Source organism: Haliaeetus albicilla, chromosome 6 (assembly GCF_947461875.1).
Source record: "Haliaeetus albicilla chromosome 6, bHalAlb1.1, whole genome shotgun sequence".
Lineage (NCBI taxonomy): Eukaryota > Metazoa > Chordata > Aves > Accipitriformes > Accipitridae > Haliaeetus > Haliaeetus albicilla.
The window spans coordinates 8,129,664-8,149,723 of NC_091488.1; the positions used below are offsets into that span (position 1 = coordinate 8,129,664).

Genomic DNA, 20,060 nt, shown 5'->3' on the forward strand with positions numbered 1-20,060 from the left:
TAAACCATTTTCTGTTACTTCCTGCCTATTTGAAGGGCTTATGTACCAAAGAAAATGTGATTTTTGAACTGAGATATTTGCAAGCCAAACATCATAGTGAGTATCTTTAATCCTGTATTTTAAAATGCAATTGAGGTGACAGCCTCTAGTCACTCAGGAATCATGACAGAAGCATGAACATATATAATTTGGCAGAGGTGGTGAGTTTGATTCACCAGAGACAGAAGAATTGAAAAGTAAGAGGTGTTAAGGCTTATGTAATTTCTTACTGACCAAAAAAAATAAGTATAATAAAACTGTTAGGTCTCGGGTTCACCCCAAAACTAAAGTCAAAATGAAAGGTAAGTGCTTCAAAATGACAATGTGAAAGTTTACTGAATCTCTCCCTTGAATGAACAACAACTTCGTATCCTGGAAAAAGGAACAGTTTTATCCTTTTTTTGCATTTCTCACAGTCATAAGGAAAATCTCTTCCTACTGAAATTAAGTTTTACAGAGATGATGAGTGTCTGTATTCAGGTATGAAAATTTCACCTTTCAGGTGTGAAATTTAGCTGTGAATGCTTGTGTGTAAAGGCTTCTAATCACAGACTGGCATTAATGGTTAAATGCATCTGAGCAGGGGATGGATGCTAATTAGTTGGAAGGTGCTTACTGAGACCCTTCTGGAACAACATCACAGCTGTAACTTTTTGGCCCTGAAGGTGAGACCTGATTTAATGGAATAGAAACAGCCCGTCTTAAACACATGTTCTCTACCTTCACATTCATAACTGCTTAAGTTTGACAGAGCAAACAAAGTGGCAGGGAATAAATGTTACATATTTTAACTTCTGAAATTTCTTTCATCAGTTAGTCTTTTAATCTGATTAATGTGCCCTGTCAGTACAGAGCTTTAATCAGCCACAGATACTTTCAGGAAAATGATCCAGGGTGGATTCAGATGGAGAGCGATGCCAGAAGTAGTCAAGGTGAAGATTGATTCATATCTAGCTTCTAGAGTGGGAACTAAATATCAAAATAGTAGCACAGCACCTTACAGATGAGGCACCAGTGTTGCATTTGTTGTCTTTATGCATGGATTTGCAGTCTTGTAAGTCTGTGTTGCAGTAAGATGTGTGCTAAACTCAGCAGCTAACAGAAAAGTGGTTGCCATTGCTTTAGTTTTGCAGCTGATGGCCCTCATAACACTAGTTATGTTCTCTAGAATATATGTCCTATGTATTCTTCCTTCCTCTCTGCTGCTTCATGGTGGTCATTTTAAATAGAAATGGAGAAACAAGGCACAGTGAAACACTCAGCTGCATTTTTCAGTAGGGCTACTCTTCAGAGCCAAAGTTGCACGGCTGTGAAAAGGGCTGAACTCATGGAGTGCGTCAATTCTTTATTGCCACATTGAGAATTTTAATAGTAGTGGGCAGTACAGTAACTCAAGAGCATGCAGGTGTCATTTCAAAAAAAATTAGAATGGAAAGGAAATTTTCAAAAAGGAGTAGCATCAACTTTGGAACTACAAGGAAAGCAAGGGAGCCTTACAACTGCAGCGTAATTAGGTGTTCCTTAAATATTTTTCTTCATTGTGTTTGTGGATTCCTCCCCCCAACCCCGCCTTTCATATTCTTTAAGCAACAAGGAAGAAAAAAGACCAAACATGAGAAAAAGGAGTACTTTATGAAAAAAATAAAATGTTACTGCAAACCTACAGAAACGTGTGAGGCTGTGAGAGACTGAAAGAGTGAATGTCTCAAACATTGTGGAGGGGTAAGTTCTGCTTAAGGATGAACTCTGCATAATGAGGAATGCCGCAGAGCAAGGAACACCAGGAGAGAAGCAGCCGATGAGCAGGCGAGGGGGCCGTGCGGGACACGGCACATCTCCTCACTCTGATAACGCTGCCCTGATGCGCTGAGCAGGGCAGCTCACCCTGCGCGGCCAAAGATCACATCTGCTGGGAAGGGGAAGTTACTCCCCAAACGACCCCCAAGCCCACCGACCCATTTCCCAAAGGCTCACAAACCTCTCAGGACACCTAATTAGCCTCATGGGCTCGAGTGCTCGCCCGAAGGAGGGGCACAGATGATAAAAGGGCGTGAACTGAAGCCCCACATGTGCACACCCACTGGAACGGGACCCCCCGGCTGACTGGAGCAACGCTGGACCCAGGACTGGTGACATCTTTCTCTTTTCCTTTCTCTCTGTCTTGTTCTCTCTTTTTCCCTTTTCCGTCATCCCCACACCTCATCCCTTTAGACACAAACCGCTGACTAAGTCTGGGACTCGGAGCGGATCCAGCCGCCCCCGGGCTCCTCTCTGAGAAGGAGTCTGGAAAGCAAGGGGGTCCGCTCTGAACCCCCTGACCCAAGGGGAGGGATCTCCCCATTCCCTGAACCGATATAGGTGGTCACCGTGGGTTCCACGGGTCACTGAGGTAGCTCCATGCCAATTCCTGTTGTGAGAAACCCCGCTAGCTGCTGTCATGCCTCCCAAGTTCAGTTTGTTTCTGCCACAAATAAAATGTTTAACTGATCGTTCGGTGTTGTTTCACCTTCATTTAGCCTGGGGGAATTCCAAACTCAACACGACTCCCTGGTCTGTCCAGCCTGGGTCGTGACAGGGGCAACTCAGAAACACCTTGCATTGAGGGTGAGCCCAGATTGGTCCACTGCTGCTCTCCCAGTTGTACGCCCCAGTACAGAGACCAGGTACAGCCAGGCAGCATACCTGGCCTCAGAAACTAAGAAGGTCTACCTGACCTAGACAGAGCCTCAATTTTTAAAAAAAATGATCTTTCTCTGTTCTTTTTCTGGTTTAATACCAGCATAGTCTTAATTATATACATTGTGTTGCAGTACACACGTTAGTTTTGATTCTGCATCTCGGCACAAATAGGTAATTTCCATGCTAATGGTCAGAACAGAAATATTACCACTGACATAATACGTGCAGTTTGGTTAGCTGATTCCACCTTCCATGTGCACGTAAAGAAAAACAATGACCTGTGCAATATATTGGAGAGTGAGTTTTTAACACCATGTGGTAGCTGGCTGGTTCCTGCTTGGATCATGTTTTCTTCAGCAGCTTACAAGATGTGACGCCCTGAAAAATCAGTGTCTGTTCTTTACAGGAAGATAAAATGTAATCGAATGGAGAAGCCTAAGACATGGCACATGCTAAGTATTATTTATGGTGATTTGGCTGTGTACATCAGAAACGAACCAAACTACTTCAGAGTAAGAGGAAAGTGAAAACATTGCAGGGGAGACAGGTTATCAGGTGGGAACAGGCAAGGAATGCAACGAGGAGTGAAAAATTACATCTGCCTTGCCATGAAATATGGACCTCAGCAGTGATGCTGATGATGTGCCATAAAGATTGATAGTGAGGCAAATTCAGGGAAAGGTAAAGAGTGCTGTACCACTAGCTTATCAAATGACTCAACTGTCAATTACACCTGACTCTTCAGCATAATTCACCATTGGTACAAAATGAAGTGGAAGCCCCCAAGGGCCCCAAGCAGGAATCCATTAGGAAACACCTATAAATCACCTGTCCTACAGCAATCAAGGCTTATGTGTTTGAGCTGCTATCTTAATAAACCATACATCACTCTTCTTTTGAGGATACAACAGCAAATGAGCAGTTGTCTCTTCAAGTAAGAAAAGAAAAGAAATTGGCAAGGGCAAGGGAATATTTACTAATGGGAGATCTAAAATTAAAATACACAAACTGCCTGTGGTCTTAAGCTTATCAGTCATTCACAGGAAGTTCCAGTGTACTAGAAAACTAAATGCAATTTTAATGTATGTAAGAGCATATTTGTATGGAAAAAAATATTGGCAAAGGATTGGAGTATGATTTGGCAGACCCTCCCTGCCAGGTAACAAAGGTCTCAGCGAGGTGGGGTTGTGTCCCAGAGTACAAAAGTGTTGTAGGTCACTGTAATTAGCAGTCAAAAGCTCTGATTTTGATTCCAGGTGGACACAGCTCCCTTAGCTTTCACAGAAAACTACCCAGGAGCAGGATCTGTAAATTCAGCTGAGAAATAACTAAGGCATCTCCCGCCTATTGCTACTCCCATGAAAGCCTGAGCAATGAAAATAGCAAAGTATCATTAAACCATCAAACTTTTAAAAGACCATAAAAGCAAGAAAGAGAACAAATAAATAATACTGTAGAAATTGTATTCCCCAATCTAATCCACTCAACTTCATTTTTAATAGTGGTTTCTCTGGAAGTGCTAAAAATGTATTATGGGAGGGAGGTATGTGTGTGCATAAAGTGCTGTAAACAGTCTTGCAACAGGAGACTTCAGTAGCTATTAGTCCAATGGTAATTCAGCCTGGAAGAAAGTAATCACTGTTCAAAGCCCAGGTTGTGCATCATTTGTGTCTTCATTAAGTTTCCAAAGAGATGGATGGATGCCTCCAAGCTTCTCCTGGGTGTAACTTAAGCCAGGTAGGGCTTTGCAAGCTACTCTCAGACAAGTGTCCAAGTTTTCATGGCAAATCCAGAAGTAAAAATCTTTACCATGACAAATGAGTGGAGGGAAACATAAAAATCCAGTGATTATGTGGCTGGAGCAGTGTAATTCTGTATTAAGAGGCAGTTTAAGTATGATTTAGCAGCACATAGGCTTCATGTTGGGTCTCGGCACAGGAATGAACCACATTTTAGGAATCATAGGATCATAGAATGGTTTGGGTTGGAAGGGACCTTAAAGATCACCTAGTTCTAACCCCCTACCATAGGCAGGGACACCTTCCACTAGACCAGGTTGCTCAAAGCCCCATCCAACCTGGCCTTGAACACTTCCAGGGATTGGGCATCCACAGCCTCTCTGGGCAACCTGTTCCAGTGCCAGCTGCAGGACAATTTTTAAGCACAAGCTTGTTCCTTGGTTCCACAGTTCATTGTATCATGTTATCTTCCTCAGACACGTCCATTAAAAATGACATCATTCCTCAGTGTTTCCCCCACTGATGTTACTGAAAACTAAAAGTCATCGCTACAAACAGGACTGAGCCAGAGGCTGTATCTGTCAGGTGTCTGGTCATGGACCGGCATCTGCTAACTGACCTGGGTGACCCTGTCAGCCCCATACGGAGGACTGGGAGAGAGTAAGATCAGTAAAAAGCTATCACAGCACTCATTTGTATTTTATAAGACAAACTGCAGCAATGTAAAGTAATATAGACCTGTGTAGTTAGGGTTTAGGCACTAAGGTGTTCACCCCTGGGGAGCTGTTCCTGGGCATGAAGGGGGATATGGAATACTTCTATGGCTCTTCAGTGATATTGAAACCATTCTTCCATTGCTGTAACATAGACAGACAGGCAATGGATAAAGCTGTATCGGGGCACGGTGCAGGTTTAGTTTAGACCTGGGATTACAGACCCTTCTGTGAAGTGATGGCTTTTGGGTGCCTGTGGATGCTCCCAGGCTGTGTCCCTGTATAATATCCTAACATGCTGACAGTCAAGTCATGGATCCAACTCTAGCCACTGTGCAAATGCAGTAAAAAGACACTCTTTTTTCAAAACCTGTTTTTCAAAATCGAAGATGAGAGACAGGTGATAGATGTGGAGCAATAGGGAAACCCCAGCCCGAGGCAGCTTGCCTCTCTCTAACACCAGAAGGCTTGCGATGAGTCAAGTCTGCCAGATTTTCAGATCCATCAGGGAGCGTATAGCTGCAGCAGTCAGAATGGGCCCTGCGAGTGGGAGCTGGGATCCTGAGGGAAACAGTAAGGAAGTGGCATTTTGAGTTAAAAGAGGAAAACCAAAAAGCTGCTGCCTGGAGACTGTAGGCCGTGGTGGCCGGCGAACTGACACTGTCCGGATACTTTATATGTTTCACACCAGCGACTTTCATTCTTGTTTCTGATTTCTTAATCCCTAAAATATTTCCCCGCGGAAGCGCTGATCCCTGAATGGCAAATTAACAAATTTAATACAAAACATGAGCTCATGGTTTGGTGGCAGGCTGGGCCGGTCGGTGCTGCCCAGCGGGTGGCATTGCCGAGCCACCGGCCGCAGCAGGCAGCCCCAGGGCGGCTGGACAACCAGTGGCTTCCCTCCAGCTCCTGCTCCTGCCCTGGAACTTCAGCTGGTTGGGTCTGGGCTGAAAGTCTTCTAGGGGAAGAGCATAAGGAGAAAACCGCCCCCCCTCTCGTGTCTTTCGAGATGTTTTCTTGAGTGGGAAATCGCTGGCCAACAGCTTCTGGTGAAGTCCTTCTCTCCAGGCAGAGGGGAGTTCCCCCGGGCTATCGCAGGCACGTGTAAAGGTAGTAGGTGTGAAGCCATGGGAGGAGAAGCCTGGCTACACAGGGAGAAGCAAATCGATGATAGCTGTGTCCCAGTCCCAGAGCCAGACTAGCAGATCATAAAGCCCAGTACCCTGCTGAAAGGCTGCAAGCTGGGCTCCCGCCCCCTCGGTCCCACGTGAAGCCAGGTTATTTTGGCCCCTGCCTTTACGCATGGGAGATTACGCTATCCTAACTTTACTCCAGCTCTACCTGGAAACCAGCTTAATGTAATAAAATTTCTATCTGCACTTAGACAGGGCACATTGCTGGTGGTGGCTCTTCCTTCCAGTAACGTAGCAGTGAGCAGCCGTTCTGACTTGTTTTGTGATAGTGCTGTTTGACTTCGAGCCAAGACTGATACGGCAAATAGCGTCTGGGTCATACATGGGGTTTTTTGAACACAGCACATGGGTTTCTCATGATCGTTGCAAAAGGCAGCGTGAGGAAGTACCAGAGCAGGGAACTACGCTGAGGATTATAGTGTAAAGCAAAGGCACAGAAGGATCTACCAGTCCTTACTGGAGTCTCACTGACATTTTCTTCCTGGCTTACAGCTATCTGCTTTTCTGCCCTCATCTCAACATGGAAGCATTTATTTTGTAAACAAAACAGAAAGAGCAGAAGTTTCACACTATGTCATTCCCTTGAGCGAAGGCAAGTGCATGCAGCGACAGCTTCAGGCTGCGTGTGAAGGCAGTCCCTTCAGGAAAGACAGCTTGACAAGGCTCTTGGCCGCTTCTTCCTCTTTGGTGTAGAATCGAGGGAAAACTGGTAAACAAGGATTGCACAGCATGCAAAATAAAGGCTTCAGCCTACAAAATAAAAGAGGCTAATCAAGGCCTCTCCTTGGCCTTCCTCCTGCTACATGGGAAGGAGCTCAGCAACCTCAGCTCAGCACCATCCTCAGCAGTGCAGAAGCTGGGTCTTTTTCACTCTGTTCTTCATATCACTCTCTCTTTTGGGTTCTATAGATGCAGAATTTTACATTGTCCGCTTTAGGAGGTAGGTGTGAAACACCTAGGCCTATTGCAAGTGTCTGGCATTAAATTTGTGCAGGAACATACAGAACACGACTGCACAGAGCAGGAGAGGAACTATATTAATTCCTAAGCAAGGGAGTAAAATTACTGCAAGGCAATGAAGAACCCTGAGACATGAATACTTCTGAAAAACTGTCATGCTGCAAAAGGGTCACTGTTCGCTGAACTTTTCAGTGTGAAGAAGCATGAAAATTGCTGTGCATAATCAGCTAGCTTGAAAGAAATTTTAGAAACAGAATGAGATAGTGTTTAATTTTTTCCATACTCCAGTTTTACACACTCCTACGTAATTAATATACAGCTGCTGATGTTGCCTTTTCTTGTACAGGATGCATTTTTCAAATTAGACCAAAGTACAAAACACGCAAGTCTTTGTAATATTATAACAAAGAGGTTTCACTCATTCAGAAGGTGCAAGCACCAGAACTAAATCAGGGGTGACGCGTGGGTGGTTTTGATACCAGTTCTACTCACACCTGTCACTTGCAGCAACCAGGCAAAGTTTGCTGTGTGTTGTCCCGTCACTTTTGAAATGAATAGGAAAACTCACAAACATCAGGGAGCACCAGAACTCACCAGCTGTGGAAGGGTCCAGCACCTCGACCCTTTCTTTCGAGTTCAGGCAGTGAGATCAGCTATGCGCATTTGATAACTGCTAGGCTGGGAGCAGCTGAAATACATTCTGATTCATGGCCTGTATTCAGGCTGTTAAGAGGACATCAGATTGTGCGACTGCTGTGACTGATCTAAGATCAGCCCCTGCTGGGTTTGCCGCCTGCCAGAAACCTCCTGAGCCAGTAAATCTGTGTTTCGGTGGCCCTGGTGCCTGAGGAGCTGCCAGGCAAGGCAGGGCTGCCAAAGCTCAGGGCATCCTGGATGCCCACCACACTTGCTCACCCCAGAGAAGCCATAAGAAACTTAGCTTAAACTAAGGGGAAGAAAAAGGCAGCGAGAGCCTTTACTGAAACTTGGGAGGCTTCTGTGGAGGAAGATGATTCAAACACTGTCTGTCCTGCCTACGTGAGGAGGTGAAGGGCTGCTGCTCGTCCCTGGGCTACGTTTGAGCCGTTACTTCTATACATCCCAAGAAGGAATAACAACGCAGAAGTCACCTGTATCATTTAGATAGCTGTGGTTTAGAAAAACGTAGAAATGTAAGACTTTTTTTCTGTAACGGATCTTTGTTCAAGCCCCAGTTATGACACCTTATGGAGGCTGTATTCCAGGAGAAATTTAACAAAGGTAGTGGTATGTTGGAAGTGGAGGGAGGAAGAGAGCCACTAGCCAGAGCCCAGGTATTTGCCCTGGCTCCTCTCATCCTCAGTTTTACATCGTGACCAAATGTCTCATCGCTGCCAGAATGAGGCCCTAAGAAAGCTAGTTTCTAAGTGAGTCCGGAGTAAGGTAGGCTTAGCGTCATTTTTCTGACACTTTCAGAGCCGTGAAATTCTGCAGGGTCCAACAAGGTGTCGCAGCTCTGGCAGAGAGACACCACCACTTAAACCGCCCTTCTGCGACTTTCTAAAGCCTAAAAAGATCTTTAAAGAACACCATACGTACATGCGCTTCACCTCTCTGGAAAGGAGACAGGCTTGTGTTGGTCACTTTGGGAGGAGATCTGTATTCTGTGGAATACACGGGCGAGCAAGCCAGCGGGAGGCAGGTCTGGACGCCTTGCTCCTTCCTAGGGCCTGGACCTTGCTGAAGGATGGTCCTTCTTAATCCCAGTGCTTCCCCCAAACTACCATTTTGCAGTCTTTATTGTGGGTTTAGGAATTGTGATACCACAGAGGCCAAACATTCAGAAATCATTACACTCCCTTAATTTTTTTTTTTTTTTTTTCCCAGACAAATGCATTTAGGGTAAATACCCTCTGGCTTGTAAGCTCTAAAATACATTTGGGCAATTTCCCATATTTTTCTCTCTAATCACAAAAGCAAAATGCTTACTGTAATTTTTTTTCTTATACAGTGACATGGTTCCTGGGGCTGGGGACTCCGTGAGAGTGCAAAATACGAAAAATAGCCTATATCTAGTGACACGTGTCCTCAGTTTTGGCCGGAGCAGAGACAAAGCAGCAACACTTGCATGTACCAGACAAGAGGAGTGTTAGATTACATTTGGAAGCTTCTGTGGACATTGAATTACTGGAAGAGAAATGATTCTAGTGATTATTTATCAGAGGATCAGCAGAAACGGCAGCTCGGACCTGAGGTGATAAAAAAAGACAAGGCTGGGAAGAGATAACTCTTCTGTGCATTCTGTATTACATTTCAGCATTGAAAGTTATATAAAGTGGAAATACATTTTTTTTAGCAGAAAACCTGACCAGTTATGTTATCCTCTGTATCGCAAGGAAAAACTAGTCTATTTCAATTGTTTCTATATATTTGAGTTATGAAAAGTTATAAGTAAAGATGATAGAAACACGTTTGAAACAGAAGTATGGACATGATTCAATGGTTAACTTATTTCCTAAATGAATGAGAAAGGAAACAGGTTGCTGCAAGCTTCTACTCTCACTTCCTTATGAGAGAAGACATAGAGGCTGTCTGAGAAAGAACGGGGCCATTGTGCGTGCTCGTCTCGGGCAATCATGGGTAACTGGGTAGAGAATGAAGGACTGTCCATCTTCGTTGTTGTAAGTACAATTTTTATTGTGATTTAAGTCTGGTAAAAAGTTCTACAGAAAGCTGTACTAAGCAGTTCTCCCTATGTCAGTGAACGATGCATATGATTATGCTGAAACTAGGGCAGCGAGTGCAGTGAAATGCTTCAAGAGAATAATTTTTAAGGAGCTCTGTCTGGTATCTCAATTGCTGTAGGCTTCATTGTCAACTGAGAAATGATCATATGTTAACTTTCATTTGCTTTGTTAGAAATATTTAAGTGTCTGGGGTTTTTGGATGCAACAGTGACGTAAGGAAAACAAATAACATTACATCTCACTTAACTATGTGTGCTTCAATAGAGAAAGCAATTACAAAAACCACCCTTTCTTGCACTTTTATAAACAAAAGTGGGTGTAACTGAAAGCACAGTGTCTTGATGGTATAAAATTTGTATTAGAGTCAGATTCCAGAATTTAGAGAAGAGATTCATGAATCCTTCATTAAGACACCTAGTATTTGAATTGAGTTTGAATGCAGCTTGACTAGAGTGGCTGTGAAAGTAGATTAAATTGATTCTCAGCAAGATTTTAAAGTACTGAAAATCCCAGTCACATTTAAAAGTGCTAAAGAGTAAATTAGGGCAGTGCTCCTTGGAGAAAACTTAGACAGAAGTTAGTATTTCAGTGTTTTCTTTTTTTTCACTTCACAGTGTGATACAACAGGTATAGAATTTATATATATATATAAACATATACAACACCAAAATGTAGTACTAGTTAAGGTATTGTTGCCAAGTGTGGTTAGTAGAGGTAAATACTGAGAGGAAGAAAAAGAAGACATAGACCTTATGTATTTGTGGTGACTGAAATGTGAACACCTTTATTCAAAAAGGTATTTCTGATGCTATGAACCATCCATACTTATATATTATATTGTAGATGTGTAGCTCCAGTTTAGGAACATAACCCTGGCACTTCAGTGCTTTGAAAAGGAGTAACTGTGTTTGCTGACACCTTCAGTGACTTGAGGAAGTTGAAATTGCCAAGAGGTGAATTCTGGCATTTGTTGTTTTTTTTTTCCACCAGAACTGAAATATTAGAAGAATTAAGTAAGAGGCCCATACTTTGTTCAAATAAGGAATTTGTTTTTAGAGTCTGAAAGCTGTAACAAGGTCTGCTAATAGGGAAGGAAATCAACAAAGTCACTGATAAAGAAACCAGCTAAAAGGACAATTCGCTGAAGCCTTACCGAAGTGTTCTGCATTGTCCTGTACAGTTCTACTGCACACTGACTAGGTACAGGGCTGTCCAATGCTTGACAGAAACAGGACAGCCACAATTTCTATTGATTTGTCCCCACAAAACAGAAACATGACAGCCTAAACCCCAGCCAATGCTGCCTTCACTGGTCCTAGCTAAAGAGCACAGATGGCTTCTAACTCTGCAACTCAACCCAAGCTGCCAGAGGTGCCACAGTGTTTTTCAAAGGGTCCGTGTTCCCTGTGGGTCAACACCAAGAAGAACTGTGAGACACCATCAAGGATCATGCCAAATGTCTTGGTCTTCTGGGCATGCTGTCAGGCTAGCATACGTGGGAGTGGCACACTCTCACTTTAAATACGTATCCTAAGCATTTAATCCTGAGATGAGCTTAGGTTTTTAATGAGGATTTGGGGATTTCCCATATACTGCCTTACCCAGATGGAAATCCCTTCATTTCCCTGTATTTATGCCACAAGGGTAAGACGTTTTCAAGCTCTAAACTGACCCCAAGTTTTTTACTGTGTCAGCTGGGCCAAAGAACTAGCAAAAAGTATGGGTTAGGAGGAGTGAGGGACTGTAATGTCGCAATTTCTGAGGGTGCACTGCTACAGGTTGGTTTCACTATGGGATGTGAAATCAGCCAACCACCTCTAGAAGAGCAAACGGCCAGATTCGCTATGATCTCTGTGGCCAGAGGAGCTTGTACCTGCCTTAGATAGCTTTGAGAAGGGCTAATAACTTCTCTTTTCCAAAAGAAACCTGCAGAGTAGGATGTGCAAGTCTGAGACAATACTTTACCACAGCTATGAAGAAGCCCAGTTTTGGGTACTCTAAACACTACCAAAGTGCCTGTGTTGAATATTTCCTGCAGGCTGATTTCAAACCTTTAGAGTCTCCTACTCAATAGAAAACATTAGGCCTTAGGTGTAATTTAGGCCATCTATATTTAGATCTCAAGCTTCTTTGGCCTTTGGCCTGGCTCCTAAGTCTTCCTCTTACATAGGTTAATATGTCTGAGGAACTGCCATTTGGAAGAGTCCCTAACCTTTAATGATGTTTGGAGATTCAACCAGACTCGCAGACTTAGCTAGACACCTGTAATATGATGGTCTTTATATAATCATGTCTAAACCCCTTGAGCTATGCAAAAGTTTCAGCTACCCATTGCTGTATTTTGGTTTAAAGCCACTCCTGTACTCCTGTGTGCATACATCAGAGCCCACTTCCACCAGAAAAATTTCTATCACCCCTGCTGAACCCTTCATACCCTGCAGTATGCCTCTCTGTGCAAACAGGAGCACAATTAACTAATCGACCATTATCTGAACTGTGTAAATTCAGACATATGATTTCTAACAACAAACTGTAAAGTTTCCTGTTCATTTCTCTTTCAGCTTGTGTGGCTGGGCTTAAATGTCTTCCTCTTTTGGTGGTACTACCTTGCATATGATATCCCACCAAAATTCTTCTACACCAGAATACTCCTTGGCGTAAGTACAAAACATGTATTACCTTGGCATAGACTGAGCACATAGCATTTTTTGCCTAGTTTTATTTGATTGAAACAGGATCAAGTGGCTGGAGCAGCAGGTTCCCGCAGGAGTTAAAAGTCACATGCAAACAGATAACAGAATGCAGGTAGATGTCCAGTCCTTCTGAATAGAAAGCTGGTAAGCAAAATAGAGAGATCCCATTCTAAAAATGTTTTCAGGTAACTATTATGCTCCTGGTAATTAAAGTAAATGTGCATTGTGGCTGCTTTATTAAGCAAAAGATGAATAAAATATTGCTGCTTAACTATTGTGCAATCATTTCCGCATGCAATTATTTTTCACAGCTTGAATAGTCTACAAAGCTATTAGCTCTGAAAAGTAATCATCATTCACATATTCATCAAGCGTGTGAATAGTTGTCAAGTAGTCAAGTGATCCTGGACCCTGGGCTATTCAATATAACCCAATGGTTAATGCAGCATTATGTATCCTACTACAAACTTGCTTCCAAAGGTACCACAGGTCATGACCAATTGACAGAGAAAATTAATTTGTTCACATATTTTAAAAGCCTGATCACAGACATAAAAGTCAGTCTAAGCTTCAAATTACAGAACACAGCACTTTGTAAAAGGTTTGCAAAGCCATGGTTTAATGCAACAAAGCATGAAATCCCTTTCTGCATACAGCTCAGATCTATGGATCAAATTCTGCCCTTTGCAATCATGCTGCAGTTGCCTTTGAAGTCACAGAGACCTGTGCTTGGATAACTAGAGCTCAGTGTAACCCCAAGTAACTAACTGTGATTTGAAACCTGAAAGGGTCCCAAACGATGCAAGGAGAGTAAACATTACCTTTTCCTTCCCTTCATTGTGTTTGGATTAATATGGTCATTATTCCCTCCTTTCAAACAGTATTTGTTCAAAAAGCTGAAATCATTCAGGATGTGAAAAGCAACATTAAAGGAACATATTCCTAAAAGATGAGGCAACAAATTTCCCTAGACTCCCTTTGCTGACAACAGAGAACATAAAACCGCTTCCCTCATAAGCTGTTCCTTCTGTCCACCATAACCTCCCAGCCAACTGAAACCACAGGAGCAAGACTTTGCGACAGAAAATTCTACTAATGGCTTAGACTTGCATCTGTGCTTGGCCATTGATTGTCAGACATGACAGGCAGGTTTTCATACAACCATATTACTTCAAAACTGGAAGTAGAAGGTGTCTGTCTGGAGGAATGTGTTTTGCCTGCATATGAGTCTCTGACTTGGCCAGAGCATGACTACTCTGAAATGTGAACATCGTTAATTAACTCTAGATCTCACACTCATGAAAAGTTGTGATATAATACATAAATGGAATCTGTGCCTGTCCATGTCCTGGATAACGTCTTAGGTAATGCACTTAATAACAGCATCTCTTCAATTACAGCGTGCTTTGGCACTGGCAAGGGCCCCTGCAGCTTGTCTGAATTTCAACTGCATGCTGATTCTGCTGCCAGTATGTCGAAACTTGCTCTCCTTCCTCAGAGGATCAAGTGCGGTAAGATGAAGAAAGAATTTCAAAATTTATGAAAGATAATAAGCCAAGCAGCCTTGCAAATATACCAAGCAATTCCATCCAAGTTCCCCAAATATACCGTACTTTGGGGATGTCCTCTTTTAAGAAGTAGATAAATGTCGAGTTTTGCTATGAGCAAGACTGAGGTCTGTATGCCAATGGTCTGTCTAGAGCTCTGTTGAGAGGTTTAGCCTTGAATTAGCCTCCTTCGAGTCTTCCCTTTTCTCTTGCCTCCTGGGCATCATGCTGCCCTGGATGAAAAGTCCCTCTTCTGTCTGGCAGCAGCTGTGGGTGGTGCTTACACACATTTGCCCTGTTCATCACCGATGCAACACCCATTTATAGAGGAAGGTATTAGCCCATGTCTTCTGTCTTTGCATGTCCAGTTCTTAAAGTAAATGTAGTCCTTCACAGACTTTCAGCATGGGACTTTTTTCAGCTGGTTCATAAATTACATTCTTTCTTGTCTGAGCAGCATTTCCATCTCAGGATGAAAGAGTTCACAGGCCATTTGACCATTTCTAGCTCCCAAATGCAAATGTTATATACAGCACTGAGGAACCACCACTAAGAAAGGGACGACTGATTCTAAGTGACAGCTGGAGAGGCCTCCTATGATAGTACTGACTGTATCACACTGCTGAAATCTAGATCTCTGGCTATTACAGCAGAAATAATGCAGACAATGCATGCCATGGTGCAGTGAAAAAGCAATATTCTCCTCAACATCGTGAACTGTCCTTCCAAATATATAATGATTCCTCCTTTCTCTCTAGCCTCTTTAATATACACATGGTCAACAAAAGTAGTTCACAGGAGTTGGTTTTCATCTGTAAATCTAGCACAAATTCTTTCATGCAAATGAGATGGCCTGTGGGGGCTGAAAAAGCCGAGCAAAAGAGGAAGCAATAAAATAGATGCAGTGTTTCAACAGTCCTTCATTGGGGAAGAGAGTGGGATCCAAAGTAATGAGAACATAATCAGAGGCAGCACAGGCTGTACCAGCATCTAGTACATATATCCTGATAGTCAGTGTGGCTGAATAAATGAGACCTGTCTGCCACATTAAGCTCCTAAATTACATTTAGGAGTAAGGCCAGTGCCCTGGCCTTTTTAAGGCATAACACTTAGGAATATGAAGTTGGAACCACACAGACCAGGCTCTCAGTCTTGTGCTATACCCCTTCAGATGCTGGGATGCTACAGAAGCAGACAGCCGTACCCCCCATGTACAAAGGAAAAAGAATAGTAAGTAAACCTGTAGGGTTAAAGCTGTTCTTCCCCTGCCCTGAGAAAGATCAGCTCGTATCTGCCAAAACGTAGAGCTGACTCCCCAGGCTGCAGAAGTCAATAATGAATGTAAATTTAGTAAGAATTAATGTTGCCATTGGATGAATGCAACTGGAAAATATCAATGAGCTCTTGATCATACAAGGCCTTCATAAGGTCTGAAATAGATTCCACAGCGGTCGAGCTGAAAGCAGGTTGGGCAAACGTCTTCTGAGGTCAGAGCAATGAAAGAGCTGAAGACACTTCTGGAGATGGTACTGGAAGGCTAAAAACTGATTCCAAGGAATCAGAGAACTGTACTCCAGCTGGGACTTTATGCTACTTGTCCTGAATTGCGCATCTCCTATCATCTATCACTTGACTTTTCTAACCAGGATCCCGACAAAGCTGTCCCTCTTATCTTAGTATTCAAGCTACAGAGTAAGTCCTTCTACCTCGGGCACTGGGATACAGTCTCACTCAGGCTACACCCAGTCTGCAAGTGAGAACCGTGCAGAGATCTACAGCTCCATTTCTGCTGCCTGCCTGCAGCTCGCTCTCTTGCTAATGGTGCTGTACGAGGAAGCGAAGGGCTCTGAGGGTGAGCGGGGGGGGGGGGGGCATAAAACAGGGCTGTTAGATGGAGTTTGTTCAACTTCAGCTGCTTTTTGCAATTAAAAAAATACTTGTGCTTGTTCTGCTGTTGTCTCTAATTAGCTATGCTCTGCAAGTAACACCTGTGAGGATGTCTTAGGAAAAATCAGGATTTAAAAATGTCACATAACTTACTGAAAAGTTAGTGACCTTTCCAATGGCAATGTCATTGGGGTTAAGTAGAGGGCAGAATTGTTCAACCCCACTGTTCAATAGGAATGTGCTGGCAACTCTTGCCCTTTACCTCCTGCCACCCAGAAATCATATGCTACAAAGTTATTTGTTATTAATTGAAAGAACAGCTGTATTGTCTTTGCATGCCCTTTATTGCTGTATTCATCGCTGTTGTTAATGAGCCTCACTACTGAATCTAGCTACAGCGTTTTGCCATTGCTTGGCCTTCTGCTTCTTAAACAGAAAGTTCAAGGCAGTCAAGCCAAGTTGCCACTTCCTCACTATGCTACAGTTTATTCTACAATCTTTTTTAATTATGTCTCAAGACACATGATACAGAGAAGGCCAAATTTCTCCTGGTTGTTGTTATAGTCTACTGAGGTCATTGCAATAGCCCCAGAGTGTTAGACTTTGCCCTTTAATCAGTGTCACAGCTGGAGAATAACCAAAGGAGAGAATTGTTCCCTGCTCATCTATTTTATCTGTACAGTTAATACGCATGGGATATTTAGAAACTTACTGGTATGGAAGAGTAAGGCCACTGCTGGTATATCTCCACTAAGCAAAGAACAAATCAGAAATTAAATTGTTCTGGTGTTTCATCATCCCCTCTTCTGTTTCACTCCTGGATGGTTGGGATGATCAGCCCACCCTATTAGCTGGGACGATACATTACCTTACCCTGCCATCTACAAAGTTACTGTCCGGCACACAGCTGGGAGAATATTTTGGTCTCTCTTAATTTGTTGTGTGAAACATCTACATGGTTCTTATGAGGAAATGTTTGTGTTAGTTTGCATGGTGTTTTCTTCCCTTTGCCAGTCAGCAAAAGCAATATAAAGATACAATACGGATAATCATGCTTTCCACTGTGTGGAGACAGCAGGAAAACTCCCACTGATTGCAGCACAATTTAAATGGGGCCTGTTAGGAACCTGTCATCATTCTTAATGAAAATATCATTCTGTTTTTCTTAAGAACCAACATCTTCAGTTTGTATCGGCAGAGATTTTTTTCTTTCTGTTTCTTTTCGGGTAACTCCAGCAACAAGTTGTAAGTGAATGCCTGGCAAGTACAGCCAGTATTCTGGGGAGGGAATCACTTCATATTACCGAGCATAACAGACTAGTACATTTGGGGTGGGAGCTCCCTGAGACAGTTATACCCAAATTTTACAGTCCATTTCTACAGTGTGAACCACAACAGGATCCTGATGCTAGGTGGCAACTTGAGACTCTACCAAGGCAGCCACCCTGCCACGGCAGACTGTGATCCCTCCTTCTGTTTAGAATGTGTAATTTCACTCAGATAAGATACATACTTTTGTCATACTGGATGTTAAGTTTTTTCTCATTATCAAATACTTCATTTCAATGGTACATGTTAAAACATAATCTGTTATTCCTGTATTCTGAAGTATGGGGGGAAATGTTTTTTGTCTATATTTAGGAATTCCAGATTTTTACTAGCAATGCCACCAATTGTTGTGCTCAGGGCCTCTCTTTTTGCTCCTGCATTTAAATAAGTATGCAGAGACGTCACAAATAGTATTAAAATACTTTTTTTCTTCAAACCCAAAGTGTTGCTCTACCCGCGTCAGACGACAGCTGGACAGGAACCTCACCTTTCACAAAATGGTGGCATGGATGATCGCCCTTCATACTGGTTGGTATTCAAATGTTTCTTTGTTTATTGCTTTCTCGTGCATTTTGCACAGAATCCGGGTGGGATTCAAGTACTTAAGGATATGGGCAGAGACCTGATTTCATTAACCTAAAGGAGTCAGCATGTTCTAAGGCTTAAATCAGTTTCCAAATACTATTCTGCAACTGGCAGAGAGCAAAAGATAAATAAGAACAAATACTTTTCTCTTGAACTGCCAGCACCATTTATGCCACTGGTTAATAAAGGGTGTTTGGCGATGCCCTGAGAACCAGATACCCTGGCTTTAATTCTTGTTTAGACTTACTTCTTAGCTGGCATGTCTGAAACAATTAATAGAAATGATGGAGGAAAAGGGTATAAAAAGCTTGGACATGGAAATGTTTTCATCTTTTATCTCTCATTTCCTAAACTAAGGGGTTTATATCTTTTTTTTTTATCAAATTTGTCACTTCTCAATGCAAGTACCTTACAAATCATATATCCTAGAACAGTCTTAATATCAGTAGATTACTTGAGCTGAGCAGGTTCCCTTTCTGAGCTGTGGCTGAAATCTCATCACCACTTCATAGAAAAGGAGTGGGACAATGCAGTTAATTAATGTAAGGCCACAGAGGAGGTCTGCAGCAGAGATGGATTGTTTGGGGGTGTTAGATCTGTACCCATCAGGCCCTGTTTTGAAGGTGAATAAGTATTTGGTGATACAAAAGGGGAAAAATTTTGCGAAGTGTTGTACGGCTTACCCCTGCAATAATGTGTAGTGGAAATAGTGTGAAGCACCTCAGCTGTACTGGGTTTGTGGGACACGTCCAGCTCAGCGAGAACATTATCAGTGATTATTAGCTATACAGCAGAGCAAAGCAGTGCTAGCAAATGTGACACCAAAGAGATCCAGATTCACTTCTTGGCTCTTCTACAGAATTTCTGGATGATCCTGACAAATAATTTAAGCCATCTCATGCTTCAGTTTCCCAGGCATAAAATTAGGGTACTGCTCTTCCACTTGAATTGCTGAAAGCTGGAAACTTCTTCCCTTTACTTCTTTCCTTCCCCCACTCAAAAAGACATAAACTTCAGATGGTAAAGCTTTAATGGTAAAGCGTGTCGGTGATCTGAAATTGTGACGAAGAGGGTGAGAGTGGCAAAGGTCTTAAACTGCAGCTGCCAAATGTTACAAAGTTTAAAATGATAGCCAAACCCACTGAGTACCTTTATTGTGCTTAACCCTGATTATTTCTTTCCTGTCACTCCTAGCAATTCACACCATCGCACACTTATTCAATGTAGAATGGAGTGTGCAAGCCCGTGTTGAAGAGAAAGGAACTCTGGCAGCTGTGCTTTCTAGCCTTGGTGATAACCCAAATGAAAGCTATATCAACTTTTTTAGAAAAACTATTGGGGTAAGTGACATCAGGCTGTGAAGAATCAGTATTACACTTGGTTAGATGACCTCATAAAACAATCTGAGCAGAGTGCCTATTTCTGGTGTGCACAGTCTGGGTTTGGACCATCTTGCAGCAAAACTCTGCACAATTCATTCTTCTATATTTGTGAGCAATATTGTTGCTGAATTTTGGTAGTATAAACTTTTTCACCTCAGGATTTCAAAGTAGTTTTAAAACATGACATAAAAACAAATACCCTGCAAAAAAGTCTTCTGACTAAGGTAGATGTGGCATACAGAGAGGCACACTGATATCAAGGCAAAAGTTTTGAACGTGGGCTCCTTAACTCTGGTTAAAAAAAAACCAAAACAACACCAAAATAAGGAACTTCCCCATTCCTCAGAAGCGCTGAGCATCCGATCTCTGTATGAGTTATGAGACCCACAGCTGCACAATGCCACTGAAAAGGAGCACTTTCATTTACCTCCCTAAATATGGATGTAACAACAGAGCTGTGCAGAAGTGTTCACTTTCCCCAGGCCCGTACTGCTGAGCAGTGGCAGAGTGAGAAACAGTGTTTGGTGTGTGAATTGGTGGAAAACCCTTTCTACTTCCACTTACTTTAGTACAAGTAAATCTGAA

At 42.7% G+C, this 20,060-nt stretch overlaps 1 protein-coding gene across 2 annotated transcripts in view; it reads left to right on the forward strand.

Moving 5' to 3' along the window:
* Positions 1–2,688: 2,688 nt before the first annotated feature.
* Positions 2,689–20,060, forward strand: part of CYBB (cytochrome b-245 beta chain) — a 28,292-nt gene continuing 10,920 nt past the window's right edge. For both annotated transcript variants that reach the window (XM_009912926.2, XM_069784922.1), the window contains exons 1-5: positions 2,689–9,986; positions 12,614–12,709; positions 14,146–14,256; positions 17,952–18,036; positions 19,288–19,433. In XM_009912926.2, coding sequence (XP_009911228.1) covers positions 9,942–9,986; positions 12,614–12,709; positions 14,146–14,256; positions 17,952–18,036; positions 19,288–19,433 — 483 coding nt within the window. In that variant the 5' untranslated portion in view covers positions 2,689–9,941. The remainder of the gene's footprint in view (positions 9,987–12,613; positions 12,710–14,145; positions 14,257–17,951; positions 18,037–19,287; positions 19,434–20,060) is intronic.